At 41.3% G+C, this 22,845-nt stretch overlaps 1 protein-coding gene and 1 long non-coding RNA gene across 8 annotated transcripts in view; one reads left to right on the forward strand and one right to left on the reverse strand.

Annotated features, from left to right (window-relative positions):
* The first annotated feature begins 255 nt into the window (after nt 1-255).
* On the forward strand, nt 256-3,057 carry LOC125738761 (uncharacterized). Its single transcript, XR_007396895.1, has 3 exons — nt 256-393; nt 669-1,572; nt 2,044-3,057. It is a non-coding gene; the product is annotated as an uncharacterized LOC125738761 (long non-coding RNA).
* Nucleotides 3,058-7,818: 4,761 nt separating this feature from the next.
* LOC125738758 (prestin-like) overlaps nt 7,819-22,845 on the reverse strand; it is a 30,415-nt gene continuing 15,388 nt past the window's right edge. For 5 of the 7 annotated variants that reach the window (XM_049008049.1, XM_049008051.1, XM_049008048.1 and 2 more), the window contains 17 exons: nt 22,493-22,632; nt 20,698-20,808; nt 17,870-18,048; nt 16,989-17,153; nt 16,210-16,362; nt 16,023-16,105; nt 15,767-15,914; nt 15,564-15,677; nt 14,453-14,530; nt 13,554-13,649; nt 11,921-12,027; nt 11,338-11,407; nt 11,095-11,187; nt 10,722-10,856; nt 10,103-10,315; nt 9,956-10,010; nt 7,819-9,825 (listed from right to left, as the gene is read on the reverse strand). In XM_049008049.1, the coding sequence (XP_048864006.1) occupies nt 9,680-9,825; nt 9,956-10,010; nt 10,103-10,315; nt 10,722-10,856; nt 11,095-11,187; nt 11,338-11,407; nt 11,921-12,027; nt 13,554-13,649; nt 14,453-14,530; nt 15,564-15,677; nt 15,767-15,914; nt 16,023-16,105; nt 16,210-16,362; nt 16,989-17,153; nt 17,870-18,048; nt 20,698-20,808; nt 22,493-22,632 (2,086 nt within the window). In that variant the 3' untranslated portion in view covers nt 7,819-9,679. Of the gene's footprint in view, nt 9,826-9,955; nt 10,316-10,721; nt 10,857-11,094; nt 11,188-11,337; nt 11,408-11,920; nt 12,028-13,553; nt 13,650-14,452; nt 14,531-15,563; nt 15,678-15,766; nt 15,915-16,022; nt 16,106-16,209; nt 16,363-16,988; nt 17,154-17,869; nt 19,420-20,697; nt 20,811-22,492; nt 22,633-22,845 lie in introns of those variants that run through there. The other 2 variants (XM_049008052.1, XR_007396894.1) reach the window with 2 other exon arrangements.

Below are 22,845 nucleotides of genomic sequence, written 5' to 3' on the forward strand. Positions count from 1 at the left end.
TAATCCAAGGGTTACCTTTTCCATGAATAGCGTGCATAGCACTTATAATATTACTCTGAAGATACCTGTTGCTAATGCACAGGCTTTTATAGTAGCATTTCTTCTATCAGAAGGAAGGCTTGAAATCTTCCATTTCATAGTCCAATTTATTATATGAAATGCGGTAAAACGTATCAGCGACTCGATCATCCGGGGTCTTCATCGTAGCACGTGGGCTTGTTTTGGGCAGGTTTAGCGAGTGATTTGCCTTTTCAGAGTTGAAGTTATCATGTTCCAGTATTATTTCACGGAGCTTTTAATTCGCGCATGTAATAGCTTATTGCCAATTATTTTTTATTTTATTCGAACGATCTCCGATAATGGATTTAAACGGATACAGATAAATGGATGAGGGTACATATGCTAGGCTTGAAATGAACCATCTTGAAATGAATTCAATTTATTTGTTTGATGACAAATAGTACTGTCAGAATTTCCTGTAAAGCTGGTGTTAGAGAACTCATATATCCATTTACTTATATAACTGAACGTACAGATCCCAGAAAATAAAGAAACTACTATTTTAAACAGGAATGCTGATTTGTGGTTAGTTTGATCGCTGGGAGTAAGTGTATTATATCTTCAAATTATTAGGAAACTTAGCAAGTGAGGTTGTTTCTCTTTTATAGACATGTGCTGGACCAACCAAAGGGAAGACATACTAAAGGAGGGTTCCCCAGTTCCGGTCCTGGAGAGCCAGAATTTAACACGGTTTGCAGATTTTCCTGTTCAAACACATACAACACCCTGTTTGAGCAGGAAAGACTGAAGCTGGTTTGACCCTCAGGCCTCCAACTGCCTTGGGGGACTTTATTTGTTTATATGTTTATTTGTGGCCCGGGCACATTAGCTTTGTGCAATCTAGGCAGAAGCCAGAAAGAGGTGAGTGACAGATTAAATAGATCATTGTCTGAAGGACAAGATGTCGTTGCATTTGTAATGGATCATATAAGGAACCATATTCATTGCACAAGTTTAATTTAATATTTTTTATGTTTATTTTGCACTTAATTTGACCTTAGTTTATATACTTTTGTTATATGTATTTACGGCTTGCGAGTATGTGTGCCCCCTACAGGTTGAGAGGGAAACCGTAACGATAAAAGACACTTACATCCGAGGTCAGGGGCGTAGGTTTCATATTTCAAAATTGGGCCCCCCAATTTGGGGGGATGTGTATATCGGGTCAGACGTTTGACTTAACGTTGCTTATATGACGTTTCTGTAGTCGCGCTGTATTCCTTTATTCGTTAAGCCTGCTCAGCCAGCAGTAGCGCTGGGTTTATTCCGGTTTGAGGGAGTGCAGATGGGACATCAGCATAAACCGCACGTCTCTCAGTTAAAATGTGTATGGAGGGTATTTTCTTCCCCTCTGACTTTTTTCACTGACAAAAAGTCAGTTGTAAACCAGCATTGCATTGCCAACAGTGGGATATCGCAAAAGCATTTTATCCCCAAACTGATATATCCTTTATGTCACCAGCAGGTGTCACCAGAGGGCTGGGATAAGTGTTTGCTTACCTTCTTCTTAAGGTATTTACTTAGAGATTTGCACTGTTTGCAAAGGAAATGGATACATTGAAACAAAATATTTTAATCTGTTTGCAATCACTGGCCCGACTTGAAACGAATGGCACAGGCAATAAATTTAAGGATGAGTGAGTGACTTTTTAAAAGACTTATTGGGCCATTTAACTGAAAAATAGGAACTTGCTCCTGTATGAAAGCAAATTGAACAAAAACATGTTGAAATTACATAAGAATATTAAGCCCTTTCTTCGTCATGCTATTTATTATCACAGTGCAATCCTGTACCTGGCATATTCTCAAGAATTGTTTTGTTGTTTGGGACAGTAAAACAAAACATTATAAATCGTAAGAAAAAAGTGTATGTACACAGTTAGAATCAGATGTACAAAATCCTATGCGAATGATAATGTTATTATTAGACATTATCTCTGAGAGTCTCATCTTATATAAATAACTGGCCTTATTTGGTCATAGCCATTGAGGTAGAGCCCAGTCCTGCTGGTGCCCCACATGCTGGGAATGTCCCTCAGCTGCCTAAACATGCCCATGAGGTTCACCATGACAATGGCAGCCAGCGCAGTCTGCGGAGGCGGAGGTGAGAGTAAGGTAAGAGATACAGACAGCAAGTTACTTCCCACAGTAAATGTGCATATTGTACAATGTGTCAATAAATGGAAAAGAGACACGTAAAATTCCCCAGCATCCATAGCCAGGCAGCACTCAGCCAATCACACCAATTTGCTTGACTGCACTTATTACTTTACACAGGGAAGTTTTCTCGAGGGCTTGCCAATGACTTTCTTCCTGCTATGGACGCGGTCATGTGTCCTGTTCCATAACCACCATGCTGCATGTCACCCTGTAATATCCTAGGTTAACAAGGCAGTTATGCATACTGGGGGCAAAGTGGTTACTAAGGCTATGAAAACTACAACTGTCTGCTGAATAATTAAGCACGAACATAAACACTGAGAACATGAATGTGATTTTAATAACGGTGTAGGTAATCCCCCCCCCCCTCCTTCTCACGCCTTATCCTGGTCAAAGTCCTGGCCTGGTACCTCTGGTTTAGGCAATGAGGAATGAGTAAAGAGTAACATTCAGGTGCTGGAACTTTCCTGTTGTTCCTGAGGCAATGACTGGAATACTAAGCCAATGGCCACTACCACAATCAGCACCACAATGGGTGCCAACAGGCGAACTGTCTGGGAAGAGACACACAATATGCACATGCACGGGGAAACAGCCATCTGGCATTAAGCAAACAGCCGGAAGTACGGCTCAGTGCAGTGATTAACTTCATCTTATCTTTATGTCTTTACAGTTGTCATAAGTCCACAAATAATGAGTGGCCACGTTTATTCTGAGATAAAATTGAGATGTCAAATTCATTACGCAGAAAAGCACATTCCTTAATGTGTAAAGAGAATGTGAAACGCTACCTTTGTGAATATTCCCCCCCCCCCTCCCCCCACCTATGTGAATATTTTTTATCGTCAACAAAATTATCTGTTCTGTAGGCACGCCTACAGTTTGGGAAGAGTAAACAAATCAATGTAGTTTTAGCATAATTTATAAGTAACGCTGGTTAGTCTGCATATCAATCACTTAAAATAGGAGTCATGATTGTCCAATAGGAATGCTCCTTTCCTAAACTCTGATTGGACAATCATGACTTCTACCTTAAGTTAAGCCAGCTAACTGGGAAATCCTGCTTCATGGAACAGGTCTCTGGCTCTTGTGACTTAACGTCAGCATTTACCTAATACAGGAGCAGCCGTTTCTTTTTCCGACTGGCACAGACGTCCAATATCTTTTCTTCTGGCAGCCCTTCTGTCAGATCATTCTCGGCGCTTAGGAGAACAAGGTCCGAGAATTTCACCTGGGCTATTGTGGAGTTGGGCCAGTGCAAATGCCTTAAGAAGGGAAACAAATGACACTTTTGCAGCACTGCGCAAACGTTTTAGGCTGTCAAAGAAAATGTTCAAAGCTATTTATCTGGTTAGTAAATGAATATTGGCTTAGAAAAAAACAATTTAACATTAGAATATATGCAAGTGACCATCCAGCCATCTATCTATCTATTTTCTGTACCTGTTTATCCTCGTCAAGGTAGTGGGGGTCCATAGCCTCTCCTGGAAGCTATACAGTCACCAAGCAGGGAACAACCCACGATGGGAGTGCCAGCCTACCGCAAAGCATGTGACCAGTAACACTGAAAGTTACTGCTGTCTTGATCGATGGCTAAAAGAACACCACTTTGGCTCGCAAACCTTTCTTCAGGGACACCACAACCGTTCTATTTGCTAAACTTCACCACCAGCTTACTTATTTAACTTAGTTAGTTCACCTGACTGTGATAGGTTGGCGGGAAACCAATATAATGCAGAAATATATTTTTTTAAATCATCAAGTGTCGTCCCAATATATATGCAAATATCCAAAACCTGAATTAGAAACATTTTACCCACATGCTGATTTTTAGTAAAATTATAGAAACAAAATACCTGCAGAATTTGAAACCGAAGTAAGGATCACATAGTTTAGATATTTTTCATCTTTCCTGAAGGTGTTCCAGCTTAAGTATTACCATCTGTGATTTAGTTACAAGCTGAAGGTGACTATAGTAATGAAAAATGAACAAAAACATGTCTGCCTCGTCTAATGAAACCGATTGACCGACTGTAAGGAAAATATCATTCATAACTGACAGAAAGTGCAGTCCTGTCACTTGGTACATTTCAGGCTTCTACTGTTCCCTTGTCCCAGCCAGTTGAGGGAACCAGCAAGCTCATTTTTGAATGTCTGCACAAGTGCTCGGTTACTACTGAACTACAAATCATGAACAAACACAGTCGCTATGTAAGATGAAAGATGTGTCATCATTCATTAATGATGAATATACATGACATCAGTATTTTACTTGTGTTATTCATTGCTTGTTCCTTCAGTAGTTCCTTAGTAATTCCTTCAATAGTTCTCTAAGATTTACAGAATTATCAGATATAGTAACAAATATAACTGCTTGTCATAAATGATGCATGTCAATTCATTAACAATGAACAAACACACCATCAGTATTTTACATGTTTTTCATTATTTGCTCCTACAGTACTTCGTTCAATAGTTCCTTCAGTAGGTTATAAAGGTTTATACAATTAACAGGTATAGTAACAAATATAGTACTTGTTTGAGATAAAAGATGTGTGATGATTCATTGATGATGAACAAAAATGAAATCAATTTGTGGTTAATTAATACATAAGTAAAAGCATAATACTACTAATTATTTGTGTCCCTTCAAGTAAAGCGTTACCAGTAGCAAAGTGGAGGGGCTATGCTCTAACACAGGGGTGTCAAACTCCATTCCTAGGGGGGCGGAGCCCTGTGTAGCTTAGCTCTTTCCCTATTCCATCACAAATGATTCAGCTCAAGGGCTGTGTGGTAATTATCAAAAGGAGTTGAATCAGGTGTGTTAAATGAGGGGAAATGCAAAAATGTGCAGGGCTCCGCCCCCCCAGGACTGAAGTCTGATACCCCTCCTCTAACAGATGTGTTCTGGACCAGCCAAAGGGAAGACATGCCAATGGCTAGCTGGGCTTATTGGAAGAAGAAGGTTTCTGGCCATAGCTGCCCTGGATCCTTTGCGCATGAAGTTGGCCTGACCCTGGGACTGCATGTATATATATATATGGCACATTTGCTTTCTGTAATCATTTACATTTACACTCTTAGTTTGTGGTTGATGCAAACTTGTAGCCTTGGTAAGACACCTGTCTCCATAGGAACACAGGTGACTCCCTTTGTAGGTGTCAGTCGTCAGGCACTCATTGTAAGCTGGTCCCCCTCCTCACCCTGTTAGTCCTGGAGGTCAATGGAAAAGGAGAGACAGAGTCAAGTTACCTATGACTCATCCCAACAAAGTTCTTTGGTATGCTTTCAAGCATTTTGAAATGAAAGAATGGGCACAGATATCAGGCTAACTACGTATGAATTTTTCCCAGCATACTTTTAGAAAGCCTAGTTGTAAATGTAAAAAAAGTCGTGAATTCTGTTGACATTATACTTTATGCAAATTTCGAAAAGCCAGATTATTTGGGAACCAAATGGAAATGACAGGCCGATGTGAAATTTTATATATTTGTCAGTATCCTTGATTCGTCCAGTTGCCACTTGTTCATGCCATATCTGCCAGGGATCACTGACTGATTATGTTACAAATGTTACAAACATATGAACATCTATGTATTAGACAGCATGAAAATTTTAAATAAATGCACTGTGTACAGAAACATGCACAATCAATGCAATTTAGTGTAGTAACAGGATACGTGGATGGAAGTTGAATGGATGGTATGAAGTCCTCTTATAAAAGAATTGTCAGTATTTTATCATATTATTATTATTATTAGTGGTGTTAATCTATTTTTTTTAAATCCGGTTAATCACAATGATAGGCTGTGATTAATCATGATTAATCACAAGTATAAAATGGTTGTATTTGATTTTTTAAAAGATGAAACAAGTACATGTGTGGTCTTGGAATAAAAAAATGCATAACAAACTGGTGAGGAATCAGAAGTATTTTTAATATAACATCTTGGTTTTGATAGTTGAAACCATTCGGTTACATGGTTTCAAATGTGTAAGTTATTAACGTAATTAGCAACTATGCTTTTTCGAAACGTAGCCCCTCTCTGCTTTTATTTTTTAGTTTTGTGTCACCACTTCACTCGTTATGTTTTTGAATTAACAGAGAACACATAGGTTGCATTATTTACGCAAGCGTTTTCAGTGCAAAAGTGAATCTTTTATAAGAAATATCCTATTTTCAGCAATTACAATACATGCTTATTTCAAGCTGTTTTACAACATGTGTTTTAAGACATTAATTAAATAAAACAATTGCTTTGTAGCCTTATACTTGTAAAGAAGATTCATTGAGGTAGTGAACAATGCTAAAACAACAACCGTGTTACCAACAACGTACGTGTCACGCCCGGCTCGTCCGCTCCTCCTGTGTGCCACGCCCCCTGCTTACCCACGTGTGTTTCCCGAATTGTACCCAGCTGTTTCCGTTTGCTGTCATTCAGTCTTGTGTATTTAAGTCCTGGTCTCCCCAGTTTGCTTTGTCTGTCATTGATGTTCATCGATGTTCGTTTGCGTGAGATCCCCGTATTCCCGATTAAACCCCGTTCGTCCCGTATCCTGCCTGCCTGCTTCCTCCTTCCGCACAATCGCCGCTCTCCGCCGCGCTCGCGCACCACGTCCCGTGACAGAATGTCTATATTCCTTGTTTGGTAAAGACAAGGTTTAACAGTACTGATCAAAATTATAAAAGCAAGTGACATTTTGTCATTTCCAAAGTCATTGCTTAACCGAATTTGCAGTTATATCCATGAATTGAGAAGAGATGTATTTTTATCCTATTTCTTTAGTGAAAACTCTCTCACATCACTGACTAAAAGGTTGAAACTCCACAGTCAGTGTAAACAGAGGCCTGACAGGTGCTCATGTTTATGACCTCATAAAGACTGTTGGATTATCATGTTGTTACCATATGAATAGCGTTATTTTCAAATAACTTTGAGATTAGGGCTGCTTCGTGACTTGCACTCGAGTCAGTGACTATATATATTTGTTTCAAAAGTAGACTGCTCAAGGTTTCTGTGGATGTTTTTGATGCGTTTACGACAAAACTTGTGGAGTATTTCAAACGGTTTGCCGAGATTCCTGTTTTATCCCGCAGGCGGACTACAGAGGGTTAATTTGCGTAAAAAAAAAATAGCGCGTTAAAGGTTCCAGATTAATCGCAAGCATTATCGTATTAATGTTGACAGCACAAATTATCAACGATGGTTTAATTATAGCTTTTTGATTGACTCAGTTGACTGCTGTTGGTCATTGTTGGGTCCTTGAGCGAAGCCCTGGGATGGACTTCAGGTTCACTCTGATCATGTGATACATTAATGGCTATACAAGACGGATAAGTAGATTCAGCAATTGTTAAGTGCTCAGGATTCACATAAATAAGCACAAATTGCAGGATTCGGGTGTTGTGCTCCATTAATTGAATTGATCCCTCTTCCACGTCTTTGGACGGGATCGAGTCAGTATGTGAAATAATGAAATTTTAGATCTAAAAAAACCTGAAATGATGAAATCCAGCAAAATCCAACAGCAAATTAATTAAGTCTCCCAAAGCCACGAAGTAACAGACACCAGTCAAATTGACAATCCACCACAAAGGACTATATTTAAGGTTTATTTCACAGATGTACTTCAAAATCCAGTATTTGCATTGTACATTTCTTTGGAAAAAACTTAACCATTCTTCTTGTACAAAAACAGTTCAAAAAATAATTCCAAAAAGTAAGCATGCATAGTGGAACGGCGCAGTAATTGAAAATATGGCAAAACTTTTAATGAGACTTAACTGCCAAGGTGATTTTGTCACATACTTTGGTACATTAAAATAATTTCAGTACTGTCGTTTTTGTGTGTTTTCCACACTTGAGTATCCATTAATCAACATTACAACAATCAAATTCATTCAAGTAGTTCTAAATATATACTTGCATTTCATACCCTTATCTCATTATTCTTATAAATTCTGAATTAGTAGGATTTATAACAATGTTAAAATATATCATTATAATTATAAAGACCATTTATATACCTGATACAGGGTTTGATGACATAATAACAATATAGTCTTTTTACAGTATTACTGGAGTGATGTCAGTGCCCCACAGGGAAATAATAAGAAATGAAACTCACTTTATTTCTGTAAAAATAAGGCACTAGCTACAATACATTCAGACACGGTACTGAGATACTCTACATACAGTGTCCCCACACAGTTTCAACAGATAAAAACAGAAAAATTTAAGCAAATAACATTGGCCCTGTCACATCCAATTTTCAAAGGGTCTAAAGCACCATTAACTTTACAGTAAGTGCTAATCTTTGGGTAGCGCACTGCATAAACAGGTAAGTGCCTCACTCCTCTAGGTTTGTGGATTCGATTCCTTTCTGCAGTGCTCTGTCATCCGCATGTTTGCATGGGTCCCCTCTCGCAGTTCAAAAGACAGGGGGTTAGGAGGATTGGTGCCTTTGTGTTTCCCTTAAGGTGTGAGTGTGCATGCAGAGGTGGAAAGTTCAGGTCCAGAAAGTACAAATCCAGACCAAGGTTTACTTCAACCAACCAGTCGAGTATAAAGAGTCACAGTCACAGAGTACTCAGCTGGTTGGTTGAAACAAAACCTTGGTCTGGATTTGTGCTTTCTGGACCTGAACTTCTCACCTCTGTGTGTCGCATGATGTATTAATATCCTGTCCAGGATGTCCTCTGTTTCATACCCTACACTTTAAGGGATAAGCTCTCAGCTCGCCTCAACCATGAACTGGATAGGAAGTGAAGGAAGACAGGCGGATGTGATTAAGGTACAACATCTCCTGTAGGTTCTGGATGAATCACAAATACAAGGGTCTATATAGGTCACTTAAAAACCACTTACAGTGCTTACAGGCAGTCCCCAGGTTATGAATGAGTTCTGTTCCCTAAGTCTGTATAAGTTGAATTTGTAGGTAAGTCGGAAAAATAATTATAGAGTAATAATGAAAGTAACTACATACAGTACTGTACCGAACCTCAAGCGGACAAACAGCTGAAGCTATGCAGTGTTTTCACAAACATCACAAAGTTGTGCGTGTCCCAGGGACTGCCTGTACAGCGCTGCCTCTACATTACGATGAAATAAAATGATCCATTTCATTAAGCATTTCCCTTGGCCCTGCTCATCTCTGAGTGATTTTTTTCCGCACTTCTTCATTTTCACATTTTATGTTGCATTGTCATCATCCCCCCCCCACCCCACCCGACAGAAATAGAAACAATCTCCCCATATCATAAAGGTGCAAGAGTTTAAAAGAGGCTAAAAAGTAACGTGCCTGTTAACATTTCAGTGCTTCTATGATTCCCCCCCCCCACTCAAAAATCCCACTTTTCCTTAGTTCATCTTCCGTAAAGTGACGAGAGGTGTAGAAAGTACCTGAGCTACACAGAAACGCAAAAACAAATAGACGATGTCGAAGATTTCAGCTGTGATTAGCTGACGAAGTGCTGCGACGGACGCTGGGGTCTAACACGATTCTGGCAATGGAGCATGGCATCGTGGATGGATGGAAACAAGAGGTCCGGAGTCATCGCTCCCTCAAAGAATTGCAGACGCTTCAGCTCAGCCAGTATGGTACCTGCGGAGCGGGGACAACAATGCAGCACATATTGATAACTTCATTATCTCATCGTTGAACCAACACCAACATTACCGTCTGCTTACACGAAGCACAAGGTACTATGGTAACAAAGACAAAACATACTTACTGCTGCATCCTGCCAGGAAAATCTTTACGCCAACTTCCCCAAACTCTTTAATCACCTACAGAGACAAACCAAGAGTTGTGAGAGTGACACTGCTCACACACACAAAAACAAGAGATAACGGTGTCTGGCTACGAGTTTCCTACTCACAGATTTTATAGTTTTGGCTCCAACAGAGTCAATGAAGTTGACTGGGGTGAAGTCAAGGATTATGGAATGGATGGTGCCGGGAGAATCTAACAGGTTCTGGGAGTCATCGGGGTCTGACTCCGATAGGGGCTCCATCCCCAGCACTTTGTCCTGAGAGTTTGATGGTGAGTCTATCTCACTCACCACTGTCTGAGTGACACCCTGTTCCATATCCTGTGTAGAAACAGATGCACAGTAAACCGGAGGTGGAAAGTTAAGGCTCAGAAAGTACAAATCCAGACCAAGATTTTATTTCAACCAACCAGTTGAGCATAAACAGTCATATTCACACTCAACTGGTTGGTTGCGACAAAATCCTGGTCTGGAAGCTGAACTTTCCACCCCTGCACTAAACCATGCTGTCACACCTCATATGTACATTTAAAATAAGAGTGAAGCCCCTCCCTGCTTGTACACCCACTGAAAACCTGACCAGGTCCACACAGGCTTTATCAAGCTTTCGTTACACATCTTAATTTCCACTTAAGACGTAAAGGAAGTTGTCGATCAAGTTTGAACGTAGTAGATATTTGCTTTTTGATTCAGACATAATGCTCGAGTTCCAGTCCAGTAGCCTCACCAGTTTAACTAATGCCTCTCGTTTCACGGGGGCTGCCTGGGCCTTTCCTTCCTTGACACACATCGCTTTGTCTTTCTTCGCTTTTTTTAGGCGCGATGCCTGCGCAGCCAGCAGTAGCGTTGGGTTTATTCCGGTCTGAGGGAGCGCAGATGGGACATCAGCATAAACCGCAGTACATCACGTCTCTCAATTTAAATGTGTATGGAGGGTATTTTCTTCCCCTCTGACTTTTTCCACCGACAGAAGGTCACATGTACGCCAGCATTATATTGCAAACAGTGGGATATCGCAAAAGCATTTTATCCCCAAAACTGATATATCCTTTATGTCACCAGCAGGTGTCGGCAGAAAACTAGAATAAGTATGTATTTACCTTCTCTTTAAGGGCATTTACATAGAGGTCACTGTTTGCAAAGTAGATGGACATGTTGAAACGAAATATTTTAATCCCAGTGTATTCACTGGCCTAGAAGGGAAAAAATAGACAACAAACACGGAGTACATCAGTTTTTAAACATCTTACTAGGTAATCAAATGAATTACAAGAACTTGCTCCTGTATGAAAGCAAATAGAAAAAAAGACATATATAATATATAAAAGACTGAAAGTCCTGACCTCTTCATACTCTTCAACATCACAGTATAATCCTGTGTCTGGAATCTCCCCTAGAATCATTTTCTTTGGACTGCAAAATAAAATGCAACAGGAATCACTGAGAAGCAAATTTGTAAAATAATTCAAACGATACAATAATTTAAAATAATCATAAGAATTCCCATAAATGTATCATTATATTCAGGGAACCATTTTCTGCAGAACTAGATCACATCATCAATTAATTCAGGGAATTTCCAAGAATTAAACATTTTTCAACTGAAATTTTTAGACGCACGGCTGTGGTCATGTTCACTTAAGGGCTTGGCTTTTTGGCGAGCATTTTTGTTGGTTGACAGTAGCATTTAACTGCTAATCTGGAATGTAGAATTAAGAAAAACAATTCATTATACAACACTGTTATGAATCACTGAAAAGGCCTTCATATATATGCACAGGTCATAGAATACATCATATTTAATGTCACGCAGATTTCTATGTACCGTGTATATGATAGCGATAATTATAATTTCCATAGGCCGCAACGCTGTAGCTATGTTCGCTTGGAGGGCAATGAAAGTTCCAGTGCCACACACCCATGTACCTCTGTGTTCTGTAGATGACAGTGAGGATCGCAAACCCCAACGCTACCAGCAGCCCATAGTCGAGCCCCAACAGAACGGAAGCGATGAAAGCCACCACCCAAATGGCCTGAAACAGAGAAGCAGAGCGTTCAGCCTGGCTGCAAGTGCACATTTTGGGCCTCTCCATGTACACATGCAAAATGCAAATACCAGGACAAAGGGAGAACTGAAACTGCTTCATATTCTCTGAGCCATACATGCGGCACATATCAACCCAGTTCTACTCCTTCGTCAATTATTCATGCTAATTATGAATGTACTCTAAACAGGATCAGAAGGATGCGATCTGCAGAACACATAAATCACAGGTGTCAAATTCAAGGCCTATTCAGGGTCACCTGGAGTCTGGAGCCTCACACACGATTCGCACACACACACACACACACCAATGGACAGTTTGGTAACTCTGATTAACCTCGGCATGTTTTTGGACTGTGGGGAGGGAAACCGGAGTACCTGGAGAAAACCCCACGGTGACACGGAAAGAACATGCAAACTCCACACACCCGAGACTCGAATTTCATATCTTGGCCTCTTTTCATGATTGTCTTCACTCATTAGGCTTTATAGGGTCTGTTCTCCCATGCGCATAAGTCAATTCTGTGCCGACTCCCTTTTGAACCAATTTGGGATGCAATTTCTCTCGTATTTTCTTACACATTGCTTCAAACATACACTACATCAGCCCCCCCCCCCCCCAACGAAAGTACCTAACATTCTATGCATAATGGTGCAGTGTGGGTTTCCAAAGGCAGTGAGTAAGATTTGATTTGAAATGATACATTCCAGTCTATGCTGTATCGTATAAGCTAGTTTGGACTATGCCATTGATTGCATTGTTATTTTATTAGCAACGCGTTCTAAACTTTCAGTCCATTCTACCAGGTGTAGTAGGCTACAACCATGCTTTCATGTTCAAAATATTTTGGTTTCTGTGGATTTCAATTAGGTTCACGGTGTAAATTAAAGAGTCCATGTTCCACATTTTGCTTGCTGTCAAAGGAGGCATTACCCCGTTTTCTTGCTTGATTCTCTCACTACCATGCCTTCTTTTTCAAGTTACGTGTGGTGTAGAGGGGAGAATACGCAAAACCGATTTTTAAGCATTTTTTGACGTACCTGATGGGAGAATCGACCCCTAAAACACCACCCAAACATGGAATGTTCTAGTGATGACCAAATGAAGCTTCATAAACCATCTTCTGTATTTCTTGATCCCATTAGATAGCGCTCTTAGTTTGCTTTTTGGAATAGAGAGCACCATCTAGTGGTGTCACAAAATACAGCAAATGGTTCATGAAGCTTTATAAGACCATCACTAAAATCTTCCAAAATTGTCAAAGCACATAATCATTAAAAGGAGTTATGAGTTACAGACTTGAGTTACAGTAAACAAAATACAACTTGAACTGCCGTAGCTTTTAAATATCTGAAATGTTTTGGAATTTTCCGTACCTGATTCTGGCTGAGGTGTTGTCAACACCACTCCCTTCCATCAGCCCAACAAGTCAAGATTTAGAACCCACTTGAACCACAACCTGTGTGTTACTGTACCATAGGTTTCCCAGAGAGGGCTACAGCAGGAACACTTACCAGCTCGATCCTGCTGGTCCTCCACATGCTGGGAATGTCCCTCAGCTGCCTAAACATGCCCATGAGGTTCACCATGACAATGGCAGCCAGCGCAGTCTGCGGAGGCGGAGGTGAGAGAGTAAGGTAAGAGATACAGACAGCAAGTTACTTCCCACAGTAAATGTGCATGTTGTACAATGTGTCAATAAATGGAAAACAGATACATGTAAAATTCCCCAGCATCCATAGCCAGGCAGCACTCAGCCAATCACACCAATTTGCTTGGCCAGTAAGCTGTTTATGCCTTACAGGAGGGGTTCACAACCCCCGGTCCAGTATTCCACCGGGCCGGGGAACGCTGAGGGTTTTGCGGAGGGGTTGGTTAATTTCCGAAAATATTTTCAAATATTTTACGACCCCCCCTCACGTTTGTGCTTTCTGTTCGCATCTGAAAAAAACAGAGACGATTAAACTTATGAAATCGCTGAACGACCTGCCTGCACACTCCCCCCTCCCCCCCATTTTTGTGCGGCGTAAACCGGCCTTCGGACATCTAAAGGTTGGGAACCCCTAACCCTCCACTTTATTATTTTACACATGGAAGTTGACTGAAAAGTTTCCTCAAGCATACGTTAACCACGTGTTCCCTTCCTTCACCACTATGAAGCAGGTCACCCTGAAGGATTCTGGGAAAAAATTGTCTGCTGAACAATTAAGCGTAGACGTAAACACTGGGAACATGAATGTGATTTTAATAACGGTGTAGGTAATCCCCCCCCCCTCCTTCTCACACCTTATCCTGGTCAAAGTCCTGGCCTGGTGCCTCTGGTTTCGGCAATGAGGAATAGGAATAAGTAATGAGTAAAATTCAGGTGCTGGAACTTTCCTCTTGTTCCAGGGCACATTTCCAAGGCACTCACCTGAGGCAAGGGCTGGAAGACAAAGCCAATGGCCAGTACCACAATCAGCACCACAATGGATGCCAGCAGGCCAGCAATCTGGGAAGGGACAAACAATTACCCACATGCACACGCATGCGGAAACACAACAGCCAGGGAAACATTAAGTTAAGCAAACATTTGCTTCCCATATAGCACTGCAGCCAGAAGTAGAGCACAGTGCAGTGATTAACTTCATCTTATCTTTCTGTCTTTACAGCAGCCTTAAGTCTACATAAATGAGCCACCACATTTATTCTCAGGTAAAACTGAGAAGTCAAAATCATTAAAGAGATTTACACATTCATTAATGTGTGAAAACTACGTAAAACAATATCTCTGTGAATTGCTAAAAAATGATATATTTGGTAGGCACACCTACAGATTGATTTACAGGTAGAATAAATTATACAGTGGGTGTGGTCTGGGAAGAGTAAACAAAACTATACATCTGTAGTGTGATTTATAAGTAACATTAGTTAGTGTGCATTGCTGAAAGTGGTATGCAGTCAAAGTACTTAGATATGTGTGGGACAGATCTGTGGATTCTGGCACATTTTCAGGTTACTATTTTTAATTAGTAATCAATCCACGACTGGAGCAGTCAGGTGACTTCTTATCCAAATAATAATTTCAATTAAGAGCAAGAAAGGGCACTTTTATGGATGATATTTCTCTGTTGGAACTTGACATTTCTATTTCATGTTATATTCCAACTAACAATATCTAGATATGAGAAGATTTTAGGTACGTTATAGTTGAAAGTTTCCACCATTTTTCTGTGTATTACAAGTTTCAAGTTCCATGTAGGTAAGACAAAATATCGCTAAACATATTGAGTGTATTGGAGGGGTCTGTTGCTAGATATGAATACATTTAATCTCTGGAATAACAAATATTTTCACATTTATACTTTTCAATTTTATATATTTATAAATTTATAACACATTTATAAAATGCTCTCTTTAAGATAATACACAAAAGGTTAAATGACAGCCTTAGAGGAATATCGTTGGCTCAGATGCGAAGGACCTACTTATCACTAGATGCAGGTGTTTAGGGTGTATGTGACGGGGGGGGGGGGGGGTATTACCTGTGTTTTCCCTCCTGTACCCTCCTGGACCAAGGTGCGAGACATGGAGGAGGTGACGGTAAAACAATGGAAGAAGGAACTGATGAAGTTGCACGTGCCCAGCGCAATCAGTTCCTGCAAGAGTAAAGACCGTTTTCAGGAGCGGGTCTCTGCGATTCCTGATTCCCGAATTCGGCCGGGGAGATGAGTCCCGCTCACGTTACCTGGTTCCCATCCACAGTGTAACCGTGCTTGAGGGCAAGGATCTTAGCAAGGGAGATGGACACTGAAAAGGCCACAACTGCAATGGCGATGGAATCGGTGATCATTCCGGGAAACACGGAGTAATCGGGGAGAGCAGGTGGAAGAAGACTAAGCAAGAAACAAAATGCAGCAAACAAATTCATCAGCCTAAAAAAAAGCCCTGATTTTTATAAGAACATAATTCTTTCATAAGAAAAAGCAGATCTTTTTTTTTACCCCGAAGGCACCTTTCCGACAACATCCACCTCGAATTTCTCTGAAAGCTGAATCCCATATGATACCCCAGTGGAGACAATAACCTTTTCCAGAGCAGAAAAAGAAAAACAATAATTATTTGCAAAGTGTCACATGAAACACCTCAAACAAATGAAGAACTTGACTGCGTGCCAACCACGAGATTTACCACGATGAATTCTCCAGGAATGGGCACCGGCAGCTTCTGCTTGAAACGTTCATTGAGGTTTTTCACTACGAAGAGAAAGATGATACACACCATCCCTAGAATAATGGTGGCAACGTTTGTGGTGGGGACCCCCTTCAGAACGGCTATGAGGCTCTGTGTGGTGAGAGGGAGGCAAGGGCTTCAGCTCAATCACAGGTAGGCTCATAATTATATAATGCAGCGTTTCCCAATCCGGTCCTCGGGGACCCACAGACGGTCCACGTTTCTGCTCCCTCCCAGGTCCCTGCCAATCAGTCCACATTTTTGAGGGAGGCAAACTGTGGACTGTCTTTGGGTCTCCAAGGACCGGATTGGGAAACACTGATATGATGGGTACAGTGGCAGTCAATGTTTCTGTCACAGTTATGGTTACTGTCACAGTCACTAATGTCCACTCATTAGCAAACATTCACAGGCAGAGTGAGGTAGGACAAGCGCACATATAAGACAGGAGGGTTTTGACACATGCCCAGTTAGAGGTAGGTAATTCGGGTACAGAAAGTTAAAGCCCAGACCAAGATTTTGTTTCAACCAACCCGTTGAGTATAAAGAGTCACAATCAAAGAGTACTCGGCTGGTGTAAATAAAGTCTTGGTCTGGACTCTTAGTCTCTAGATTTGAACTACCCGCCCTGCTCATGGGTCACAGTTAAATTCACAGTCTAGGTCCCAGTTACGTCAGACTAATGTAAAGCTGACAGCTGCAGCAGTCTCATGTCGTAGTCCATCAGTGACACTCACATAAAGCACAGACAGTGGGCCACTGTAGCGTGGGGTCCGAATGCCCAGCAGGTATTTCAGCTGCGACACAAAGACGTGGACCGCGGCAGCTGTGGTGAAACCACGCACAAGGGGCTCTGCCAGGTAAATGGCGACAAAGCCGAACTGCAGGAGGCCCAGGATCAGCTACCAGGGGCAAAGAGAGAAGCAGTTAAATTTGGTTTACCCAGAAAAAAAACAAACAACAACTATCACAGGGCTCTTCAAATCTGGCTCCTGATTCCAAATTCAGGCCTTGTTTTCAGGTCTCCCAGGCAGTTAGTTTAATAATTACTGATTCTGATTGGTCAGAGGCTTCACAGCTGGTTCACAGGTAAAGGAAGGCTGGAAAATCAGCAGGGTTCAGACTTTGAGGATCGTGATTTGAATAGCCCTGATCTATCAGATGTGCACACAGACAGCACCGGCAATTAAAAGGTTCTCCAACATGCTACTTTAATGTCAACAAAATACAACAGAATAAAAGGCAAAATCCCGGCATCAAGAACACCTTCAGAATCAGAGACACAGCTATTGAAAGCCACTAATATAATCCACTACATACCAAACTATGTTTTGTTTCCAACAGATGGGTCGCATGGACGTATGTCTGAACAGGATAATCACACGGCTGAAATTTATTTTTATACACATTTATTTGTTTGCTTGATTTCAGTTGAATGTGCCAGTTGCACATTGCATAGGCAGTAAGTCAGTATAGTCTGTATTTCATTTTACCCATTTACAAAACTGATTGTTTTGGTTGAAAGCTGCATGTGAGCCCTTGTTGGGTCTTGAAGTCCAGCCCCATATCCTACAATACACTACAAGGGGATTGGCTGCCGAAAGGTCTCCCAGCTCACCTGCACGACGCCCACCATGCAGGTGAGGGCCACCGCGATCTGCACTCTCCTGGCATCCCGGGAGTTCACATCGAGCACCGCAGAGCCGTTGGTGTCATTCAGCTGCATGAGGAACAAGCTGTCGGGCGCCTCCCGCACCACCACGCCCCCAACCATGAGGCTGACCACAGCGAAGGTTCCTGTGCGGTTGTGTGGGGGATGACCCAAGCACGCACACACACACACACACACACACACACACAAACTGATGACACTGTATTCATTTAACGATATTTTATACGGTAAAGTGTTGAACATCTTCCACCATGTGTTTGAGATTCCCTGAGCAGAATAGGGTGATGATATAAAAGCTGTACAAGAGTGGTTCTCGTAAGCGCTTCTTCAAATCTGCTGCATGTTCTCCCTGAGATGTTGCCTCTCTCAGAGCTAAATGATGGCCGAATCCATTCACCCGTACAGATTAAGTGCTGGGTGCATTCTCCTTTCATTTATAAGCCTAGCCCAAATGTGGGGGGGGGGGTTCACAATCAAAAGATCTTTATGGTGCTGCTGAAGAACTTTCGGTGCTTTGAGGGAAGGCTGACTGGAATGTGTTTTTCAATGTTCAGGTTTCCAGTTCGACTCAGTTCTTAAAGAAGCCGATCCCAGTCACACAGCCAGCCCCGAAGTGGATGGTCGGTTTGGGTTCCACGATCTCAGAACGAAGCTCAATTGCATGCTCAAACAAAACTGAAACATGACAAGCCAGCAAGGTGTAATGTCTTTAGATTTTGAAACCTAAAAACTTAACCCAGAAGAGTCGTCTTGTCTACATGCTTCTCAAATGCTGGATGATTAAATATTCCTGGAAAGTTAGGCCACAGTTACAGTTTATTTTAACTGTAAATTCTACACTTGCCCTCAATTTCACCCATAGGCCAAGTTTGAGAGAAACACGAGCATCTACCTCAACGATATCTTTCAATGAAAAATAGCCGTCTATCGGTGGAAAATCCCATTAAAAACACCAGTCGGGCAAAAATAGCAAAAGTTCCTAGAACGAAAATGTAAAACTTAGAACAAGAAAAGAGCGGCTGTACCATCTGCTTGGGTACGGGGATGACGCCGCAGAGAAACCTCACAAAAGATCTATCACAGTCTAAGACTTGCATGCCAAAGCCTTGAACAGTCACGCTCCCTTTATGATATACCTTCAAAAACAAGCACCAGGAGATCTCAGAATAATTCCGATAACGAATCTCCACTAGTCTCCCTCTACTGAATGTGGGATCATTGGCTGAGAATGAACAGCACGATAGCTGGTCCTCCAGAAACCGTGACCTAGTGCCATGTTTTCACGCACAGCAGGGTTAGCGCTTGTTTAGCTTAGCTTTGTTTCTTTTCTTCCCTATCCATCAGTGTCAGATTTACAGACTCACGCAGAGCCAAGCGGCCTACAGCCTGAGTTCCATAAAGCCCACGGGGTTTTGTGTTCATAACACCTGCTGTGGCCAGTGTCCCCTCTGACCAACTCCTCTTATCAGCCATGAGTGCCTTTTATGTGATTTTATCTTTTTTTTTTTTTGCCCGCATGCAATGTTTTAAAGTTGAATGGTTAGACAGATTAATACATGATGGATGACAGAGAGAGAGAAACGGGGAAAGGAAGCATCTTAATCTCCGTTTACAATTTGCATAATAAGAAAACACCACAAACATGCAAACAAAGAAATTACAGTAGAGTAGTAACAAAAAAGGCTGTGTCAACCCACAGGAATTACCAAAGTGAGGAGGTGTGACCCTGAATGGGTCATAGTTAACTGGTGTTGCTGTATGTCACTTTAAAGGTGGCCGCACACTTCAAACAACGTCCAGACAAAACAAAATCGAATATATAGACAAGAACAATCTGCCACATATTTTAAACAAACCCTTCAGTCGTTCTATGCCATGCCACAACCCCAAAGGGCACGGAATGTTTTTGATGCAGCAGGCCTACATAACGAACGCAAATAAACGTATTGCGGTGAGTGCATGAGTCAGTTTAACAAAGGAGATGACAGCTCTTTTAAAATGGAAGTTACTCTTTTTATTAATGGCCACAATTGGTCTAATACTAGCAGTGGCATGGATATGAAAGCCAGCAATTTACACAATACTTATGGTTACACGCTAACGAAACACACACATTCCACGGCAAACGTTACATGGTTAAGACATTTAGTATTTACAGCATAAATACAGTACTACACATTAATTTACACTATTCACAGATACATGCAATGTGGGCAAAGCATAGCGGTAACTGCATAATTAGTCCGGCTGACCAACCACATGATGTCACACTTTGCCAGGCAATCATGGACAGTGGGTGGGATCAGAACAAACAAAAACGTGTGCTTCGGGGATCCTGCTCATATGATGTCATATTGCTAAAGCAATGCTATTTCCATCGATTTTGTTTGAAGTATGCAGCCACCTTAAACAAGCACACATCTGCACTCATTCAGTCCTTCATTTGTATGTACTAGATGCATTCAGGTAATCTGAATGTATGTTTTCATGGCTATAAGTAGTGATGGACCAAATGATGCTTTATGAACAGTTTGCTGTATTTTTTTAACCTACTAGATGGTGCTCTTGGTTTGCTTTGGGGCATGCTTTGTGCCTATTTTTGTACAGAGAGCTCCATCTAGTGGGGTCGAAAAGTACAGCAAATGGTTCATGAAATGTCATTTTGTCAATCACGTCCACTCAGGGAGTTGTGAATCTGCTGTACATCCTCATATCATTCTTTCAATTTAAAAGTACATGACAAGCAGAGGAGGCCGATCCTGCAGCAAACTCACCTATGGAATTGTGTCTGGAGGTCCCGAAAAATGTGTACAGCAAGACTGGATAGAAAGAAGTGTACAGGCCGTACACGGGAGGCACAGCAGCTAGCATAGCGTAAGCTAGACCTGTGGGACAGAAATCTGTCATCTAACGCTGACAAAATAGTGCAGTGTCCGCCCATATCATTTGCCAGCACAACAGGTGTACAACACTGATGAATAAGGGGTGTGAAACGTAGAACGTGTTTGTACGATATCCCTGCACCATCTGTAACACAATTCACCCACTGATGGCCTGCTTCTCAGTTTATTACATTTTCAAAATTTCAAAGAAGGACTTGGCAGCACAGCTTTGAAGCAGCTCCTCCAGGCCAGTAAGCAAAATTAAACTGGATCTAACTGGAAGCATGAAATGCTATCATGTTCATTCCTTCCAGACTGTCTGGATGCCCCCCCACCCCCATGTTCTCTAATCGCCAACAGCCACTAGCTGGAGTGCTAAGATTAATGTATCGGTAATACTTTACTCGACGGGGCACAAATAATATAGTATTATGCCATTACTTGTGTATTAAATAACCACAAACTAAGTCTTAGTTACATACTGATCTCATGTAATTATAGTTAATTAATCTCATGTTAATTAATCGTGACGCATGTTTTATCTCAAGCGGTTACTATAATTGTTACTATATCTGTTAGTTCTGTAAACCTTTGTTGTTGCTGAAGGAAATACTGAAAGAACAAGTCATAAACAACACAAGTTAGATACTGATCTCATTTGTGTTCATTGTTAATGAATCATGATGCATCTTTCATCCCAAGCAGTTACCATATTTGTTATTGTATCTGTTCATTCTGTAAACCTTTGTAAAATACTGAAGGAACTACTAAGGAACTACTGAAGGAACAAGTCATCAATAACACAAAATACTGATCTCATGTTTGTTCATCATTAATGAATTGTGATGCATCTTTTATCTCAAGTAGCCACTATATTTGTTTGTGATTTGTATTTTAGTAGTAACTAAGAAAAAGAACGTGGGTAAAGTGTTACCAATGTATCTTCAAGTCCATCAATCAGTGCCTCAGGCTTCTCCAAGACACACACCATCTCCTGGAAACTAATGATTCCTAAAAGATCCTAGAGCAGGGGTGGAAAACCTGACCCATGGAGGGACAGTGTGGTTGTTGATTTTTGGCACGTCCTCTCAGTCAATAATGAAGCAGTGGTTCTCAATTCCAGTCCTGGGAACCCATTGTTATTGGCTGCTTAAGAGGGCATCTGAAAAAACCACACCCAAAATGGCCCTCCATGGATCAGGGTGCCTACCCCTGTCCTAGAGAATCTAACTTTTGTCCTAAGTACCGTTATTTAGGGTGACCAGATAATCCACATCAGGGAGGGCACTTTGAGCTACTTTAGGTCTTACAAACTACTTTAAAACTGAAAGGCTTCTGTACTTGGCTAAATAGTTCAGTTCTTCTTGTGCTTTGACTGGTTAGGTTCCCTGACTGAAGGACTCATCAAGCTGTTTTACAATAACATTAGTGACAAATGCATGGTTACAGGAGACTGACCAATCAGCACACAACAAGAAGTCCTTTTAATTGAATAGAAATTCTGACCTAGCCAGTGTCTGAAAGTGTCCTGACATGGATTACCTGGTCCCAATACCTTATTGGCTACATATTTTCCTCCATATGCAAAGATCCCTCTCCAGAGCTCATCCAGCAGGATACCAGATACAGTCATTCAGGCTTTTAACCACCACTGCCTTCTCTTGCAGCTTTAACTTGAAGTACTGACCTTGTGGCAGCTGCATGATTCCTGTACTGATTCCGGAGACCAAATCCCCGAACAGGTACTCTTTCACGGGGTAGGAAGGCAGCCATGTTAAGATGGGCAGGAAGCCGAACACAATGGATTTGGCCCTGGCTGAAGAACAGCTTTGGAAACAGGAAATAGGGTTATGACACAGTGTTAGTATCGTCATGCATGCGGAACAGCAGAATGTTGATTACTGCTCTTCAGCTTATTGTACTTAGTGAGACTTCGTAAAGTGCACTGCTACTCAACGTGCCAGGATGACGCAGACAACTTTGAAATACAATGTAAAACAAAGATTAAGCAGATTAAAGAGGATCCTGGTGTCGTTTTAT

The sequence above is a fragment of the Brienomyrus brachyistius genome, chromosome 3 (assembly GCF_023856365.1).
Source record: "Brienomyrus brachyistius isolate T26 chromosome 3, BBRACH_0.4, whole genome shotgun sequence".
In the NCBI taxonomy this organism is placed as follows: Eukaryota; Metazoa; Chordata; class Actinopteri; order Osteoglossiformes; family Mormyridae; genus Brienomyrus; species Brienomyrus brachyistius.